A 21,202-nucleotide genomic window follows, 5' to 3' on the forward strand; every position below is an offset into this window, starting at 1 on the left:
CCCTTTTCTAAAACCTAAGAATTATGATACTGGCAGATGTTATTTTTAGATTTTAGGATTTAAAATGGAAAATACTGAGAAGTATTTAATTCTGTGGTAATAAAGATAATTACAATCAATACCAATAATGGAATATTTTTCCTACGGGCATAGATTGAAAACATATTTTTCCTCTCTGCACATATAAGTCTGAAAGCATCTGACATATGGTTTTACCATTTGAAGGAAAATTATCAGATGAAAACCAATGCACCATGAATATGGTATTTCTGAAATTTCAAAGCCTTGCATGAAAAACAGTTTTCTTATAAACTCAAACTAAATTTCAAAATTAAATTTCCTAAAACTGGTTAGTTCTGTCAGGAAAGAAAGTGTTATGAGGGTCACTCTGAAAGTAATGTCTCCTATTGTCTCACATTGTGCTCACATCCACTGTTTGGTCTCCTTAAATGTTCAGGAAGCATCAATGAATGCCAGTGACTGAACGTCAATATTTTCTGCACAGAGAGAGTTCATTACACACCTTTGTTTCTTATTCATTTCCATGTCAGGTACCAGTCTGTCAGAGAGCCCTTCTGCTGCCATCTGCCACACAGCAACAAAATGTAACAGAATATTGGTGGGAAGATTCAACCTCTACTGCCACACCACCACCATCTGCCCCTGACGTCATGGGCCAACAGAATAAAATAGGAGGCATTACTTCATGATATCTCACCACTGTCTGATGCCCAACAAAACTATTTTTCTGTAAAGGTGTGTATCTTGGAACTTGCAGTTTTATTTATGCAGATTGAAAAGTAATGTTAATATTTATCTTATTATCACCAATATCACGACAAAAAAAATAGTATTTTATATTTGTGTATTTTCAGAATATGATAATATATATATAAATCTCAAGTGTATTCTTGAAAACACAAAATTCTTCTTTGCTATACTTGGTTGATAACTGTTAGATTTTTCAAAGTTGCATGGACCATAATACTAAATCTAGATGATAGGACAGCTAAAAGGAAACTCAATACATATTTCACTTAAATACATTTTTGACACCCATGGCCAGTAATGAAGGTACGGTTATTTTAATATCTGTATATTCTGTTATAAATACAGTGTAGTTGAAGACATAGTAGTTTTCAAACATTATCAGAGATACATTTGTTTTGAAAAGATTCAACCATGGCAGTTAAACAATTTATTAGTTTGTTCCACACACCTTGCTTGCGTACATCCTCTACAGCAGCAACCAGTTCCTCCTTCAGATCCTGGCTCTCTTTAGCAATTTGATCTCCTTTTTCTAAAAAGTTTTGGGTAGCCTGCTCTACAGAGGCAGCCAACACATGGGCCTTCTTGGAGCGCCCTTTCTTTTTTCCAGATGGTCCCTTGTTGCTTGTGTTAACAAGCGTCGTTACCTTTGGGAAAGGAAAAAAATAAAAAGTTTCTGTAAGTTTCATCAATTCTTCAGTTCTAACAGCAACATACATTGTTGTCTAATTTATTGTTTCCATTTTCTTTAATGGTAACGTGATGTAATGGTCATGTGTATTGAATAAATACAATTTAAAGTTTTGTGTCATCTGAAGGATGGCAGCACATGCCCCCCCAAAAAAAGGTTTTTACTTTTAGCTTAATTTATTCCGGTCCAAGCAAATGAACAGTCAGTGAACTAGAGAAATAATATACATTTTTGTCACTGGTCTTCATTTTAAAAAATGACAAAGCCATAAGATGAAAATGTAACAAAGGTCAGTAACTGCTCAAAAAGAAATTGCTTCTAGATATAAGTGTCACTGCTTATATTCGAGCAGCGACAAAAGCACTGTAGCTGTTCTCCAGACATTAACTATTCAGTGCAACGTTGCTTCAATATGTTTACAAGAAACAAATGTAAACAACAGTGAATAGTAGAATGATCATACTTATAATATTTAAAAAGAAATGCACACTGCTTTCATAATTTCTCCTAAAGTTTCCTAAAATAATTCCTTGTTCAGCTGTGCAGGAACAGACCAGAAACCTGAACCACACAACTTAATAATGCAATGAATCACATAGCTTCATAATAAGTTCTTCATAATATGTTATAGCTTTTTAATGGACCAGAAAATCTGACATCACTCCAGTGATAGAATCATAGAATCCTTAGAGTTGGATAACAGGACCCAAATACTGCCCCAGATATCATTTGGTGTTAAATGGATGGAAATGCACCAATGGATCCATGATGTTCTGTGATCCATTTCACCTTTGCCTGGATGAAAACCAAGGCAGTCTACATAAGTGCCTTACCTATATGCTAACCCAAAAAATGTACTGTCAGAAAATCAGAAAATCTTTGCAATAGACAGAAAATATCAGAAAATATGAAAAAAAAAAAAAAAAAAATCCTGAAAGCAGTACAAAAACTTGCTGCCATCCCTTCCCTTTCCTATTATGAGAAGCATGACATTTACAATGTGGTACAGCTGTGACCAAAGAGACTTTTATCACAGTCTCTCTATTAGGTTTTTTTTCAATTACTCTGAATACAGGGCATCTGAAGAACTAAAATGGAACAGAAAAGGTTGCCAGAGCATGAAAGCACCATAAACACACACGTACAAGGAAAAACTTCCTGGCCACATGCAGATGACTAAGAAAACCTTTCAGATGCAACAGGCAATGAAATTGATTATATATCTACTGAACTTCTCATCGGAGACCTGAAGAGGAAGAAAATAATGCTCGAACTTGATCTTAATTATTTTAACTTCTTGAACCAATTAGAGGTATACTGCCAGAGCAGTTCAGACAGTAAAGGAAAGATCTGAAATAAAGAAAATGCTGATCGATAAAGTCATAAATGAAGTCAAATCAGACTACTTTATAGGCCTCTCTCTCTCTTAGATACATACAAAGGTCAACAATTAAAAGGGAAAAAAAAAAAAATTGAATGCTTCAAATAGCACTAAAACAAATAAGTTGTAGCTAGATGAACTGCTGAAGTCCCCTGAACACAGAAGGAGCAGTCGAGTTGCACGTCTCTTTTGCTACCTAAAAATACAACTTTCCATTAAAAATAACCATAATAAATGTTATAGGATTGTGCCATCTGCAAGTCTGATCTTTCCATGAATAACTCAACTATAAAATGAGATTCTTTTCACCTAACTTTACCCACAAAAGAGATACACATGTATTGTAAAATCAACTAGAATTACTGAACTGCTGCGGTGCACTATAAGAACAAGGACCATACCTACCATAGAATAACATCAATTTTTTTCTGAGAAATACATACCATTCAAGTAGGAAGGAAACACAGAAAACCAGACTGAGAACGAGCAAATAGTTATGATTGCTAAATTAAGTGAAATAAATCCTAAAAAGAAATTTTTACCATCATAATATCAAAAAGAGTTTGACGGTATATGTAAAATACGCATTTTTACGTATGTATGTACTCTTTATAAAATGTTTCTATATGTTGTATTTAGCAGTAAAACAAAGTTCTCAGTAGAAGTAACAAGGCATTTTACATATAGCCCTCAAAACACAACTCTCTCCAAGCAGCTTCAAATAAATTAGATAGAAAAGTACTTAGAAAAATAAATACCCTGATTTAACTCACACAAACTTTATCGTGCCACAAGAGAGAATTTCGAACAGCTAAATACAGGACAAGAACAGTAAAAATCCACTTTTTAAAATGGCTAAGAATGTATTTGCAAAGCACTATAATCTACAGAATGGAAGATCTTGACTTTCTATGCTCTAATGCCATTTGTGTATGAGGAGAGAGAACGCATTAATTTCAGTCCTAGCACAGTCACTCAGTTCTGCAACTTGGTCATCAAGTCTCCCTTCTCCAGTTTAATTTCACTTTTCAATTCCAGATGTTCCAATTTGCTTGGAAAATTATTCAATATCACATCCACTTAAATGACCTTAATAGAAAAAACTAATTACACTGCTGAATGAGGGTCCCAAACTAATTTCATCAAGACAATAGTTCATTTTGGAGACAAACTCATTTACTGCACTAAAAGTAAGCACGAGGGGCTGGTTTCCTTAAGGAAAGAAAAAGAAAATGTGCATTATGGCCTGATTTACTTTAACATATGCATCTTTCAGCTTTTTTTAATGAAAGCATGAATTGAAATCTCTACCACAAAATAATGATCTATAGATGCAAATATGTGTCTTTCAAAAAAAAAGTCCACATTCTGAATGTTACAATTGCAGCAAGCAGAGAAATATAAACAGTGATGCCCACAACATGGTGGACTACTCCTAACGTACAGTTTCAAAAAGTAATGGGCATATTAGAAGTAGATGAGAAGTTCTGAGCACAGCAAAACATCTAAAATCTCCATCTGCCAGAAACCTTATTCCCAGAACAATTTCTGAGCATATAAGAAAGTCTCAGAGTGCAGAAGGGACACGTAAAGAAAATATTAACAGCAGACACAGAGCATATACATTATTTCCAAAATGTAAATACTTTCCAAAGGACATGATGAAATTTCCTAGTCTTGTGTCATGAGCCAGAACTCTCTACTGTAACTACTATTGCTACGAATAAAAAACTGAGAACCTCATTCAGTGAAGGTCATCTTCTTTGTGCATCAACTCAGAGAGAATTGCCACGAACTTATGGGACTGCTACATAAAGAATGTTATCGTCAGTATGCCTCATGCTCCTCTGTATTTATTTTTATTTGATTTTTTAATACGTATTAGGAATGGATTCCCTGATAAGGAAAAATAAATTATTCAAGTTCCCCAAAAATATAACCTTTCATTAAATGGCCTAACAAAAAAAAAAAAAAAAAAAAGAAAAACAAAGGCAAGAAAAATCCTGGACCCTCCCTGATGTCAGGAGACCACAGTGCTGGGGCTCCCTTAGTTCCAAATGAGGCAGGACCATCACCCTCTCTGGTGACCACCAAAAGAACCTGAAGGAATAGCATAGAGCTGCATCAGGGGAAGTCAGGTTGGATATCAGGAAGTGGTTCTTCGCTGACAGGGTGAGGGGCCACTGGAGTAGGTTCCCCAGGGAAGCGGTCATAGCACCAAGCTTGCCAGAGTTCAAGAAGTGTTTGGACAATGCTCTCAATCATACTGTGATGGACATCCATGTTTGGAGCCAGGAGCCACACTTGATGATCCTTATGGATCCCTTCAGACTCGGGATATTCTATGGTTCAGCCTTTACATAACCACTCACAAAAATATTGCTGTTTCACCAAACTGGGATATCTTTTAGCAACTTAATTGGAATTACCAGTTTGAAAAGCTAAGAAAGTATCTCCTGCTCAAATTAGAAGTACCATTCAGAAAATTCAGAAATACTGGGGGGGGAAGACTTGTATCAGTAAAAAGAAAATCATTTCCTTTCCTCTTCTAACAAAGCCACATACCAGCCCTTAACATATGTTGTAGAATAAAAAGGAAAATAAAAGAAACAACCTGTTATCCCATTAACACTGTTTGATTATTTTTTTTTTTTTCAGAAGCATCTTCCAGAAGATTTTAACTGTGTTCATGTTAAATGCATTCATGGGAAAAAAAAAAAAGGAATAAGAAAAAAGACCATAGTTCAGTTCCCTTGGCAAGGCTTTAAAGCTAACTGGTTTACTTTAAATAACTTATCCTACCCTTACTGGTACAAAAGAAAGAATGTTGACTTCAGTTTCTTTCAGTAATTAATGCAGATCTCACAAAAATTCAGTGCAATTATTCAACATATCATTTGATAATTCCCATAAGCTCATTTGGAAATCCTATAATGAACCTGGCTTTGTGATCACACTAGGGAAACTCGTTCTTATTTTATTAAAGAAGTTTCACACAGTAGCATAGATCTCTGCTGGAAAAACAGAACTTTACTAATTAATAGTTAAGTCCCATCCTCAATTAAGTCTTCCTTACACGGTTCCAGCAACACAAAAGAAAGGTGAGGATGTCTTTGATAAAAGAAGAAAATTGTATTAGCATGGATTTCCCTACTGCTGAGGTCACCTGTGGGCAGGGATATCAGCAGTGAAAGGGGATGGAACCAGATCATGTACTCATCACATTAATCCCTAATCAGCAGCTCCACCTCAAGGAAAAACATTCCTGACTGTGTGAGTTAAACTGTCTTCCCTACAGATTTCTGAAATGAATGGGCTAGAAAGCTGAAGAGTTGCAACACCTTTCTCTTGTATCGGATTGAGCTGGATTAGTTAATCAAAATTTTCACACAATCATAGAATCATAACATCTTTTAAGTCAGAGCTGACCCTTAAGGGTTATCTTGTCCAACTCCCCTGCAATAAACAGGGACACCTGCAGCTCCATCAGGTGCTCACAGCCCATCCAGCCTGACCTTGAATGTCTTCAGTGATGGAGCATCCACCACCTCTCTAAGCAACCTGTGCCAATGCTTCACTCAAAGCACTAAAATTTTCACTAAAAAATTCACTAAAATTTTCTGTAACTATGTTCCACAATATGCATATATTGACACTTTTGGGGAAAATATTGACCTGCACTTTTTCACTGTGCTACTAGCCATCCTGAATTGTCACTGATCACCCGCCTTCTTGCCACAACCTTATTATTTTTAAGCATTGAATTTTAAATATTAAATACACCCATCAGATAGAGTGGGGTTTTCCAGAGAGTGGACAACATTCATGTTTGCTTGTTTTTTATAAAGAAGGCAAATGTAAGATGGCTATGCAAATGTACATTATGCAAACGATTCAGGACAGTCATTCGGATTAGATGATCTTCCAGGTTCCCTTCCAGCTGAATTATTCTAAAACAATTCACATAAATGGTTTGGTTGCAACAGGTGCAATTAACATCAGGGTCTCTCTGTAAGACTTCTAATGGTCTGTAAGAAATCCTGCTATTCGCCACTGCCCCTCCTGTTCTCAATAAACATTACTTGCTCTTCCCAGAGGCATTTCATTGAATATGGACAGCTACGAGATATTTCTCTCTTCTCATATACTCATATATCATCAAGTTTCTGGAAATACCCAATGACCTGAAAAAATAAAGCCCTGACATTTTAGCATAGGGACACTTTCGCTACTGGAAAAAAGATGCACTCAAGTGGAAGGCAGCCTTATTACTTCGCTGGCAGTATTAGTGGCATCAGCATCCCCCCTGAGCACTGTTTTTAAAAATCCTCCTTTTTCTGGAAGAAGTTGGTTTCATCCTGGAGAAAAATCACTACTGTCTGGAAAAGCAATAATTTAATTTTCAAAATTGTCTTGGCATGTTGGGTTTTGGGTCTTTTTGGTCTGTTTGATCAAATTTTGTTTTCTTTGACAGGAGGAAGAAACAAAGACTTTCCAAAATACTCCATGAGAGAAATGGACTAAAGCAATGGGCTGAAGTGTTGCCACGGGCTAAAGAACTGTGGGAAGATCAAAAGCAAAGAATGAACTAATCTGAACACTGCTCATGACTTTCACGTTGACCATCCAGAACTGGAGTAAAGCCATGGGGGACTGCTGGCTTTATATATCCCAAACCCTGCATACTGCCAAGTTGCTTTATGATATGGCTCTCAGCAGTATCTCATTAGGTAATCCTATTCCAACCATGAGATATTACTGAGCAAAATGCAGTATAAAATGCTTTAAACAAATTACATCTTCTTCATTTACATACAAAACAGAGGAGCTGCTAACTTGAGGTTTTTTTTCTCCCTAGCTATGCTTAATATCCTGTGTCACTTAAAAATTTGCTTTTTTCCTTGCTACACCAATATAATTTTGAAGACACATTCTGAAACATGATTCAGTCTTTAATATAGCTTCTTTTTTTAATAATATTTTCAAAGTTCTCTATCAAATTAAAGTAATTTGCCACTGCCCTTAGTCTATAAACCATAACTCTTTTTTTCCTAACTTCCATAATTAACTCTTGTAATTATCTCTGCACAATTAGCACCAGATGTTTACCTAATTCATAAAACTAAAATTCTTCTTCTGTTAAAAAACAGATATTTGAATTTTCATCAAGCAATGTAATTCTCCACACTAACCCAGCCTTTTTGTAATCCTTCCAGTTCCCTTCAGCATTTGCAAACATCTGCTGTTTAGAAGAACTAATATATAAGCAGACTATAACGTATAAATTATTAGTGAGGATATTACAAAAAAACGCCAGTGACATACCTACCTTTCAGATGCCAAGTACATAGATAACTCAAGGCATGCTGATCAAAGCCAGTGTATTTTCACCCAGCCTAGCCTGAGAACAGATAGCTGCTCTGATTCACTTTTCCACTGCCTTACACAAATTCTTGGACAAACTTGCATATTTCTATTCTGTATAAAGGATGTACCTTTAGGATGTAATTCAGAGATAGCAACTCTGTTACTGTTCATTTATATTCTTCTTATCAGCATTCACACCAGTGGAAGAGACTTATATCCTAGCTCATGTGAATGAATATTGTATAAGGCACTTACAAAGTTCTTCAGTAAGCATTTTAAAGTTCTTAATTCTCTGTGGAATTGCCCATTGCTTATTCTGTTAACAAAAAGCAACAACAAAAACAACATCTCATTTTCCTCCCACAAACCTCCAAGCCAAGTTGCCCCGACTGTTACCTCAAAAAAATCCCTAGAGACACAAAAACTGCTGTTCAATTCCGTTTGCTGATCCTACCACTACACAAAATCTGACAAGAGGAGTGCCAATTTGTGTCATTTATAGCACTGCTGCTCTACGATGTGGACATGTCAACTGGTAGCTTCACTGAGACCAGGACCATCTCACAAATGCGACAGGTCAGATGGTGACACTGATTACAGGGCCCTGTCTATATATATATGTACGTGTTGCTATGATTGTAGAACCTTTCTTAAGGATGAAAAAACCCTCTTCCTACATAGAGGTTCCTAGTATCTTGCTAGGAATTTTGCTAATTCTAGATTGTGCCAAGCTAGAAATGCTTAATTAAGTAATATGTAATTACTTCTGGGTTACTATCAAGGTGATACAACAGTCTTCAACAAAATTATTGGCTTCATTTACCTCCTAAAATATCCGTTCAACAACTTCAGTACAAACAAAATTGACAAAAGTCAAGCGTTAAGATGGTTCTTTGCATTTCTAACCCACTGTGCTTTGTTTAGTCACAGAAAATCACTCTCAGAAAGGTCTTGTTCCCAGTCAAATGCAACTGCCAAAGACAGTATGAAATATGCGGATTCCCATAATTTTTTTTTTAACTAAAATCTGTCATATCTCACAGACTGCTTGATATATGTGAGCTATAACCACTTATTAGATCATCTATTCATTTCCACAAACCACTAAGCACCTAAGAAAGTCTTCAATTATAATAAACTGCTCAGATGCCCCATACTAACTTATTATAAACCATCCAAGGTATTTGATTGACATGGACATACTTAAAAAGTGCTGCTTATATCATGTACTTTTTGGGTTTTCACATTACATCAATAATCTGTTTGTATCATTTCAAGTTTGTTACATACAGGTAAGGAAGGCTGAAATAAAAAATTTTCAGCAACTGTTCTCTGGACACTTTTTTTTTTTTTTTCCTTAAGCAGTCACTCCATAAAAAAGAAAGCAGTACTCCTGGCAGCACACCCCAAAACCTCACCGAAAACTTTCCTGTAACTCCTGTGATAGCTGGAGTCACACATGCTCACAGTCATCACCTCTCCAGGTCAATGATCTGTGACTTCTTCCCCTCCCCACAACATCATGCGTTTTGCAAAGACTACTTTACCTCGCTTAGAGGAGCACTGTCACAGGGATGCCATCCAAAGAGATCTGGACAAGCTTGAAAAGTCAGTCCATTTAAACCTAATGAGGTTCAATGAAGCCAGTGCGAAGTATCCGAGATATGTATACAGACTGGGAGAAGAACTTGAGAGTAGCCCTCTGGAGAAGGACTTGGGGGCTGTGACACATGAAAAACTTAGTGTGAGCCAGCAGCATGTACTTGCAGCCCAGAAGGCTAATGGAACCTTGGGGACATCAGAAGAAGGTTGGCCAACAGCACAGGGAGAAGATTGTCCCTCTCTACGCTGCCCTAGTGAAGCCCCATCCACAGTACTGGATCCAGGCCTGGAGCTGCCACTGCAATAAAGACATGGAGTGCCACGAAGATGATCAGAGGGCTGAAGCACCTCTATTACAAATAAAGCTTGAGGAAGCTGAGCTTTTTTAGCATGGAGAAGAGAAGGCTCCGGGGAAATCTCATCTCAGCCTTCTAGTTCTTGAAAGGAACTGAGAAACAGGCTAAATGCCCACTTTTCATAAGGGCATGTAGTGACAGGACAAGGGGAAATAGTTTTCAACTGAAAGAAGGTAGATACAGACTAGGTATCAGGAAGAAAGTCTTTACAGTGAGAGTGGTGAGACACTGGAACAGGCTGCCCAGTGAGGCTGTGGATGCCCCCCTCCTTGGAAGTATTCAAGGCCAGCCAGGATGGGGCTGTGTGCAAAGGGAGGTGTCCCTACCTATAGCAGGGGGGTTGGAACCACATGATCTTAAAGGTCCCTTCCAACCCAAGCCATTCTATGATAAAAGAGAGGGCATTCGGAAGAAATTAGGAGTGACGAGGCACTGAGACAGACCGCCTCATCCCTGGAGGTGCTTAAGTCCAGGTTAACAGGAACCTGAGCAGCATGACTTGGTGGTTGATCACTCTGCCCATGGCATGGTGTTGAAACTAGACGATCTGTAAGGTCCCTTCATACCTAAGTCATTCTATGATTCTATGATTACATAATAGGCAAGAGAAAAATCAGCAAACAAGTTCCATATTTGAAGTAATCAGTATTAGCCAATGAGAAATGAAACCACCTTATCCTAAGTACTGGTTAGTAGATCATCAAAGTCTCGAAAAACAAAACAGACAAAATGCACGCATCTGTTGTTGAATCAGAACCAAATGTCAGCAATTTTTTTTTCACCTTCAAGCACCAAATCATTTTGTACAGAAAAAGTATTTAATATGTAGAAACCTACTTATAGTGTCAAACTACCTCTCTTTAGGCATAGGTCTCCTTTCCTCTGTTTTTTAGCAGAATAGAGAATACATTTAAATGATGATAGACTCACTGAAGGAAAGTATTTCATTTAACCACATGAGGGCACACCACACTACAGTAAACAGAAGAATAAGCAACTTGTGAAATCCCTGCTTTTAGTTTACTTTTGTGCTATGAACGATCCTTACCACTAAATAGCACACATTTACAAACTAATGTTAGCAATATTGAACTTGTGCTGGAAAAGAAACACTCCCAGGCACACACGATCCAGGATGTTCCTGAAGTATGTGTGAAATATAACTTTCTGACACAGGTAATGGAGAAGCAAAAAGGAGAGGTATGTTGCTGGACTTTGTTCTTGCAAAGAAAGATGGACTGTTTGGGAATGTGAAGGTTAGGGGCAGCCTTGGATGCACAGCAACGAGACAGTGGAGTTCAGGATCTCACATGGAAGAAACAGGGCGATAATAGAATTGTTATCCTGAACTTCAGGAGAGCCAGCTTTGACTTCTACTTAGAGGCATCCCATGAGTTAGAGGCACTGGAAGGCTAGCAGGCCCAAGAGTTGGTTGACATTCTAGCACCACTTCTTCCAAGTTCAAGATAGGCACATCTCTGAGAGTAAGAAATCAGGCAAAGGTGGCAGGAGACCTGCACTGATGTGCAAGGAGCTCACAAAAAATCATAAATGGAAGAAGAAAGTTAACTGAATGTGGAAAAGACATCCGGCTACTTGGGATGAATATAGAAACATCAGGGCATGCAGGGATGCTACAAAAGGAAGGCTAAGGCCCACTTGGAATTAAATCTGCTGAGGGAAGTCAAGGACAACAAGAGAGGCTTTGAGTATGTCAAAAGCAAAAGGATAACTAGGGAAAATGTGGGCCAGCTGCCGAATGATGTGGGTGCTCTAGTAATGGAGGACACTGAAAAAAACAGTGTTACTGAAAACCTTTTTTGCTTCAATCTTTAATGCTAAGACTGCCCCTGGAGAGCCCCAGACCCTGGAAACAATAGACACAGTCTGGGGAAAGGAAGACTTCCCCTTGGTCAATGAGAATTTGGTCAGTGATCATCTAGGCAAACTCAATGCACACAGACCTATGGGCCTCGATGGCATGCATCCACAGGAGCTGAGAGAGCTGGCAGAAAAGACTGGCAAACCACTCTCTATCATAGTCTTTGGAAGGTGATGGAGAATAGGAGAGGTACCAGAGGGCTGGAGGAAAGTCTGTACCACTCCAGACTGTAACAGGAAAGTTATATGAACACAGGGAAAACCTTTACTTTGAGGGTACAGAGCACTGGCACAGTCTGCTCAGAGATATTCTGGTGTCTCCTTCTCGATAAGACCTTGAAGATTACCTCTCCTAAGCTAAGTATATTGTTTCTGAGCAATCCTAAACAATATTCAAAATGATCTCATGCATCACTAAAGTAAGAAGGAAATGGTTCCCAGGAGTTTGAGTTTCAGTTAATATAAAGTAATGCAAGTGAAGGAAGAAAAATATTTTAGAAACATGCAGTGAGTTAGTACTCTAGTTTCTCTGTAACAAGCAATATATCTTTCCTTAATGAAAACCTTTCCCAGAAAGAACAGCAGAAAACAGAAGCAACCAATCCTCCGTTCTACTTATAGAAATGGTTAAGAATCAAAATTTCCTGGAAATAGACATGATTCTATTTTCTGGGAGTTCTGTTTCCAATAGTATGAAGAATAATGAAATTAATTTATTCATCCAGTGAAAATTCCTTAAGTTTTTTGTTTTCATTTTTAAATAATGAACAACTGAGGAAAATGAAAAAAACAATTTTCTTAATCTGCATTTTAAATGAAAAAAAAAAAATCATTTTTCCAAGAAGACTGTGCAAACTTCTTTAAGGTAAAGTCTGGACAGGTAAAAGCAGCTGTTATTACCATGTTATTTCAGTTCTTTTCCAAAACAACTTTACTTAAGTAAACTATAACTTCACAAAATGATTCAGTGATCTAAAAGAGAACAGACTACACTATTACATCTTTTTGTTTTCTTCCCACAACATTATCATCTATTTTTTAACCACTGATTTACCAATATGCAGAGATTTGGGTGTCTCGCGTATGGAAAGGAAGACTTGAATTACTGAGTTTGAACAAAATACAATTTTTGATGAAGATTCTTCAGGGCTGGTGCATTTCACATTCAGCCACTCATTCATCAGTGATGACAATCTCCAAATAGAAGTATCCATGCAAAGAGAAATAACTGTTCCGACTTTCCATTTTAGCTTGCCAATTGTTTCAGTCCTGAAATAACTTCAATGCAATCACAGCAGTACTGATAGCCACACCTCCACCATTCAATTGTAGTCAAGCTTACATAATGAACAGAAACGAAAACACCTTCAGAGATTGTAAATATATAGCAATGATAAATTTTTGGTCAAAAAAAATCCATCAGAGAATGTTCAGTAAGTTTTCAGGCTCCTTATTCTGCATATTTCCCAGCCAGATAAAATTTCTTTCACTGGTGTAAAATTAAGACATCAAGAAGTATTACCATATTATATACGTATTACCATATTCAGCTGGAAGGAACTTTTGCAGCACTTTCACCCAGCTTCGCATCAAAGTAAGGCTAGTTTAAATGTAACATTAAGGTCGCACCAGACCTGGACCAGTTTTGAGTGAGTCCAAGTACTCAGACTACACCACCTCCTTGGCCCAAAATTTGTAATGTTTGACCACCTGCACGGCGTAAAATTATTTGTGGATATCAACCAGACATCAGTTAGATATCTTGGCAACTTCTGCCCATTGCTTCCTTTTCTGTTATATGTCCTCCCTATAATATTATAGCCTTTGGCTCCACTAAAGCTCATGGTTCCACCTTCTCTGCAATCTCCTGTCAGGCAACTGTAGAGAGCATTAAGTTCTTCTCAATCTCCCTCATGATGAAGTCAGTCAGATCTCAGCCTTTGTGTTTTGCTCTCCAGCTCCCAGCCCATCTTGACTAGACTTACTTTAGTATAGCTACATCTTGTGTACTCATGATTGCCAAATCATACTAAAAAAGACTCTGTATTTCATCCACAGTCAAGATCCCTTCTCTTGACAAAGCAGCTGATTTTTCTCTATTGTGTGCTTTTTACATAACATTCTAAGAAAGAAATCAGTCTTACAAAACTGCAGGTAATTGTGTAATTAGAAACAAACAGTCTGAGAAACACAAAGGAACTTGTTGGAAGCTTAAATATTACTTCTCTTTTTTTTTTTTTTTTTTTTTTAATTGAGCTTTCCAGTTAATACCATCCAATTAAAATAAGATTCATAGAATCATAGAATTGCTCACGTTGCAAAAGGCCTTAAAGAGATTATCAAGTCCATCTGCAATGTAATCATACTATCCTAACAGCCCTCTACTAAATTATGTCCCTGAGCACCACATCCAATTCACTGCTGTATGTAGAAGGTATGTCTGATATTATATACATATATGTATGTGTATGTATGTGCTTATCTTCTATTACAGATCAGCAATCTCACCCATTAGGGCTGTGGGCTGCCATTATGGTCTGGGAGACTGTATTCACTGTGTTAAAAGGTACTGTTCTGTGTTGGCACACAAACATCTAATATTATAATTTTATCTTTTGGAGACCTGCCATACCAGTTGAGACTGCTAATTCAAATTGCCTATTTAGAGATAGAATTTGAGAAATGGAAAGAGAACATCTACAGAATCAGATTTTAGTCAACCTAGAAACAAGTCCTTTCCAACAAGTCTTTTCAGGCTACCCAGAGAGATTGTGGATGCCCTATCCTTGGAGGTGTTCAAGGCCAGATTGAATGGGGCCCTGGGCATCCTGGTCTGGTACTAAATGTGGAGGTTGATGGCCCTGCCTGTGGCAGGGGGTGGGAGATTCATGATCCTTAAGGTCCCTTCCAAGCCTGGCCGTTCCATGATTCTGTGATTCTAACATCATCTCCTTGGTTTTCTCCCAGGATTTGCTAGGAAGATAAACCATTTCTGTATCACTTCTGCTGTTCTTGATTTTTTTTAATTTTTTTTTTAATCAGAAGAACATAGAGCAATAACATCATCCCACACAGATCCAACAGCTTCTTATGTCCCACACATTCCACACACAGATCTAGTTGGGTAGAAATCAACTTTTTTTTTTTTTTTTTTGTTTCAACAGAAGCATCATGAGTAATACAACTAATTATCCTGCTGCATATGGTACCTAAACCTGGCTAATCACCCCAGTGCTAGGCATTTGTCTGCCTACCTCACAGTTGGCTTGTGCTCCATTTTCCCTACTGATAAAAAAATGGAATTCTTTGCCCCTCCTGCTACAAGTGGAATACTTCTTCCTAATCCACTCTCTCTTACCATTAACAGTGTTGGCACTGACTTTCTGAAGAGTAGCACAATAACAATGGCTTTGGTTTAAACTCAACCATATGGAGAAAGAAAGTACAAAACTACAAATTTGTGGAAAAATAACCCTAACTGGCAATGGCAGCCAATAAAAGCCTTAGAAATGTACAAGAAGAGATATAAATATATATTGCCAGCAGTAAGTGGCAATTGGCAGAACAGAACAGCAGGTGCCAAAGAAAAGGTGTTATGTCTGAAACACAAAAAGTGACATTAAGTCAGTTTTCGACTCATTCTGGCACAGCCTATAAAGGCACACAAAATAAGCTTTTTATTAAAGAACAAATGTATTATTTAATATTAAAGTATGTAGACTTTAGGCTGTATTTTTAACAATAAGCTATTTAACAAAGATGTCATCCTGAACAATGTATAATTCCATTATTACATTTTTACACCAATTATCTCAGTAGAATATTACTGCTAAAAATAAAAAAGTAGATTTTCTCCAGTCACCTTTCTAACAAGCATTTCTAAACTGTGTTTTCTTTAATTATGAAATGAAAAGCCTTTCCAAAATGCCAAAAAGTCTGTCTAACATGACTGTTCCAGAATAGAACATAACTGTTCCATAGCATAACTTTCATCTACAGCTAAGTACTTCTCAAGTAAAGAATCATATTCCTTCCTAAATACTGCAGGAGGTATTGAAAGCAACCCAACATAGTCTTTGAGGATGCAGGTTAGTTCCTACATCAGAGCAACGTATATGAGTCAGTCTAAATTCATAAACCTCTATCTAAGAAAAGAAAAAAATAAACAAGGTTTGACCTGTAAAATATCAAATAATTGCAAATAAATACACTTGAATGGATAATAGGGAAAATTTTAGCCAGTTACCACAAGGAATGCATAGCAGCTTATAAAAAAACACTGTCTGCAGTATAACATCAAAGAAATGGATAACAAATATTAGGATTAGTATGCACAAAGGGAAAAATTGTGTAAGCACTATAGTAAAAGTAGAACAAAAGATCAACAGTAAAAATAAACAAAGTTTAGAGTCCCTTCTGCCACTTGAAAGGTTACAGATTGTGACATGTACTTCTCTAACTGCTTTTCCAAGGAGTTTATTTATACTTGGGTTGGACATTGTTGGGTACATTTCCTTAGATACAATGAAACAAAATAATAAATTTATCTTTATCATATTATTTGATTTTAGTTCCTTTTAGTTCCATTTAAATAAATAATCTCCCAAACTTCATCTAAATAATTGCTCATTTTAGCCATAAGTACATTAATTTTATCAGGGAAGGACCAAAACTTATTTGCCCTTCTCTCTTTGTGTGAAGCACACAGCAGTGCACTGTTACAGAAAATACCCCCTTAAAAAGGTTTACCAAGGTTCATTCTGGAAGGAGCTAATAAAAAATGATTATGCTATAAAATCCCAATAAAATATAACCAATATGACCATCAATTTCACTAAGATATATGTAAGAACATAAACTGAATAAATTTTTACTTACAGGAATTATCCACAAGCATAACAGAACTATGAGCCTTTAAGTGAAACCAATAAGTTTTTTTTATTGCTAAAAGATGTAGACTGGGAGCTGTCACCAGAGGTTCTTGGGAGAATGCGTAACAGAGATTTAAAAAAGCCTAGTTTAAACCAAATTACTTCTTTTGGATTGTTGTTTAACTTTACCTGAGGCCAGATCTGTACTAGACTTACTGCCTGAACCATTGTTGATGGCTGAACGTCCTCTTCCAGAAGCACAGCTGATTTGTGCTCTGCATTAGGGCTGTTTTGGGCGGCCTGCGACTTGTGCCTGCAGATCCAGCTGTACCAACAGATCATATCCACACTCAACTTTAACTTTACTCACTTAAGTGGTTTTATTCAGAAACTGTTAAGCTAGTACAAACTCTCTATGGCCAATTACTGTGAATTTGTCAAGCATATTTCACTTCAGTGTCTTGTCTGACTATGAATAGCATAATATACAGCATCATATAATGTTACTCAGCATAAATAAGGGCTATTATGCAAAGATCAATTGTATTATTTCAAAGCTTAGATTCTGCTTAGTCTGTAGCTATCTAAAATGATGATCTTGCATTTTTTCCACCCCATTTGTATATCTTTGACACCTTCAAGGCGATTTTCCTCAATCAGCTTAAAATTTAAAGTAAAACAGTAGGAGGAACAAATGAATTTTCTTACATATAGTACAAGTCAACAGATTTAGATTATATGTATCAATTATAATGGTACATTTAAAAGTCAAAGCAGTGTTTGACTACAAGTTGGTTTTACTCTTTTAGTTCACTTCATCATTACTACATTTGGCCTCAAGTTCTTTAACTTCTACAGACTCCTTCCCCATATAATTTTCACGATGGAGCTCTAACCAGAAGGTATTTCCTGAGAACCGTATCAAAGATTTGGCATCAGCCTTTCAAATTCAACACATTTGGTACAATGCCTTACTCAAAACATCTACTATTAAAATCCCTTTGCTATGCAAACAAGTTTTCCAAGAAATTCTAGGCCAAACAAACATGATTCACTCTGTTGACAAACTGTCAGAAAGGTGGAAAGAGGTTTTAGAAGTAGATGTGGGAGTATGATACATAGAAACACATGCCTAACACTTTATTTTTAACTATCTGAACTGGAAGGAAAAATACTGAATGCATACTTTGGTGTACCCTTCTGAAAAGTTTGCTCAACTCTACACAATACCGAGCTGGTCCTCTATATTCCTTTGTAAGAGTAGATTTAATTAGGTTAGACTATATAGAGAACATTTCATTTAAACCCTGAGTTTTACCTTATGTCAAATCACCATTCTCAAGGAACAGGAAACTGCTCAGTGCAATTATTTCAATCAAATAAAACTATCAGCTCTCTAAAAAGCCCCAAATTAGGAATTCCTTGCAATTCACATGCTTTAAAGTAGAAGTACACTTCAGTACAAACTGATACATATCCTTCAGAAGGTTTTTTTTCAGCTGGGTGGTTATATTGTTTCTGAAGTAGGAAAACAACCTCCAGAAAGAAGTAAATTTGTATGAGTATAGATAGATAGATAGATAGATAGATAGATAGATTTATGATGGACTGTGGAGAGCTAATCTACCCCTTCAAGGTAATAAAAAAATTCTCACTGCACTCTTCCCAGCAGATGGACACACAGGTCTTCAGCAGAGCGACTACTCAGAAATAACCAAAGTTATTAAAAATATTAATTTGTGAAAGAGTAAGATAGCTTTAATTAAACCGTCTAGTTGTGAGTTAACAAGAAACACTGTAAAACATGACTAACATCTTGAAAATATCAAAAATTAAAAAGAAGGGGTTGAAAGAAAACAAAGGTCTTTCTTCGAAGTATTCACTTGAAATTAAGAAAGGGATTATAAACGCTGGGTAACAGGAAACATTTCTGTTCAAGAAGATAAATAGATCAATGTGCCACTTAAGAACAATTAGGAAGATTTACATTTTCTCAGTGTCATTCTCCTATCCAGTATTCCACTGCATATTCAAGGTTCTTTGTTGCTTTTAACAATTTGCAAGATTTTCATCCATGACTGTGAATACTAAGCATGAGGAAACAGATTAATAAGAAAATAATCAGCAAGAAAGGTTTCATTTTTAAAGTAACAAAACCAATCAAAGTTAACATCCAGAGATTCTCCAGCATTGGATGAACTGTCTCTGTAAATACAGATTGTCAGAAGAGCTAGAAGCTCCTTGAGTACTGTAATAACCATTGGTATATTTATCCTCTCCTAAAAGCTGGGGGGCTGTTTGGGTATTCACAGACAGTTTTGTGCATTCATATACATACATATTTTAAATAATATTGACAGTGATGGGACAAGAGGGAATGGCTTTAAGCTTAAAGAGGGAAGGTTTGGAGGGGAGTACTTTACAGAGAGGGTGGTGAGGTGCTGAACAGCTGCCCTGAGAGGCAGTGGGTGCTGCATCCCACTGAGGTGTTTAACCAGGTTGGATGGGACCATGGGCAACCTGGGCAAGTGCCAGATGTAGATGTTGGTGGCTCTGCCTGTGGCAGGGGAGTTGAAACTTGATCCTTGGGGCCCCTTCCAACCCATGCCATTCTATGACTCTATAAAGCAGATCAATGAAAAAATTAAGTGAAATATCAATGGAAATGGATAACACAACATGAAAACAAGTGGCAAACAACAAACTTTGCCTCCAAGTGAGACAGAATATGCCTGCAAATGACACATTCTCTTTTACAAAGAGAATTTGCGCTCAGATTTGCATATTTCCAGTATCTGGCACCAACAACCAACTTCTAAGCCTAAATCTAAATAACCAAATCTAAACACATAAGCCACTGCAAGTGGAAGCAAGGTGTTCAAGAGGCTTAAATAACCACTTTTAGTTCCTAAGTAAAATTGAACTCACAGAAAGGATATTGAGTTAGAAAACCTTAACAAATTACCATAGAAATCCATTCTGCATTTTTTGAATATTTTTGGCTGGAATATAAATTCAAGCAGCTAGTATGGAATTGTTATGACCTCTTTAATACAATCAGTTATGAAATGAAAATTAGCGAGGTTCTTGTTTTTTGGGGGTTTTGGGCAAGATTTCACACCTACCAGCCTTTTGAAGACAAAGTATTTGCTATTTAAGTATGGATGTGCTTTGAAGGATGCATTTCCCCCCTTCATTACAATGCATTTGAAAACAGACATACATGACCATAGCCTCTGTAGCAGTCTTGCCTTTTGTTTCAGAGAATCCATTCCTGAACAGCTTTCTTAAATTCAGCATAGGGAGCTTTTAAAGATAGATGTGAAATGAAGTAACAAAGCAGGAAAGCAGCAAAGGCAGAAGTGAGCAAAAAGCTCTTGGACATATGAATGGTCACTCTGTTGTCAGTTTGTACAGCACATGGCACAGCAGAGCTCTGATCCACAGCAACAGACTCTAGGTGATGCTGAAGCCCAAATAGATGCCATTATTCATTAGGCATATGGTGCTAATGCCTGAGCAGCTTGCAATGAATCACAACTTCACCTTGCTATGACTTGGGGGCACAGCTTGCACTCAGAGATAAAGCCCCCATTTAAAATCCTGTTACCAAAGGAAGAAAGTCTGCTGATTTATCTGTCTGATAAATGCCCCACTTTTGAACAAGGCGTGAGGTCGCTTATTAGCCTCAAATTTGAGCACACTCTGGGAGGAAGCCAGAACTTCCTTACAAAGAATATTGAGCTCTTCTAGACTAGCGAAGTAAGTTGCTAGCAGAAAAAGATGCCTCAGTGCTGACCTGAAACTTTGCACTTAGTTACAATAACAGAAATGAAAACCTACTTTTACACACGCACACATAAGACAAACACATTCCCTGTTTGTCTTTAATAGAGAGATTGGAGCAGCAGTTCCTAGAGTTAACAGAAAATTTTCACAGAAAGAGGCAAAACACCATAGACTCTGACAATATTTAGAGAAACCTGATTGCTCATTAATTCTGATTATCAGTCTCTGAGATAGGACAAAGCTTGTGGCTGTTTACTCTTGACCCAGCCCTTGATCTCAATCCCAACACTTAATACAAATGTTACAATTGACTTAGAACAGTAGAATCTGGAAATATTCAAGGAAAATGTCATGAGAATTAAAGTGAGAGAAAGATCAAAACAGCACTGTGACCTTTCCTGCTTTCTGTAAGACAAATATATTAATACTATGCCTTGAGTTCATTCGAATACTTTTTTTTTCCCCCCCCAGGAAATTGCTCAGATTGTAGTCACAA

At 37.0% G+C, this 21,202-nt stretch overlaps 1 protein-coding gene across 5 annotated transcripts in view; it reads right to left on the bottom strand.

Annotated features, from left to right (window-relative positions):
* CTNNA2 (catenin alpha 2) overlaps positions 1 to 21,202 on the bottom strand; it is a 455,013-nt gene that overhangs the window by 350,848 nt on the left and 82,963 nt on the right. For all 5 annotated transcript variants that reach the window (XM_042871701.1, XM_042871702.1, XM_042871703.1 and 2 more), the window contains exon 3: positions 1,220 to 1,415. In XM_042871701.1, coding sequence (XP_042727635.1) covers positions 1,220 to 1,415 — 196 coding nt within the window. The remainder of the gene's footprint in view (positions 1 to 1,219; positions 1,416 to 21,202) is intronic.

Source organism: Lagopus leucura, unplaced genomic scaffold, assembly GCF_019238085.1.
Source record: "Lagopus leucura isolate 7727_CA_CO unplaced genomic scaffold, USGS_WTPT01 Super-Scaffold_100004, whole genome shotgun sequence".
Taxonomy (NCBI): Eukaryota; Metazoa; Chordata; class Aves; order Galliformes; family Phasianidae; genus Lagopus; species Lagopus leucura.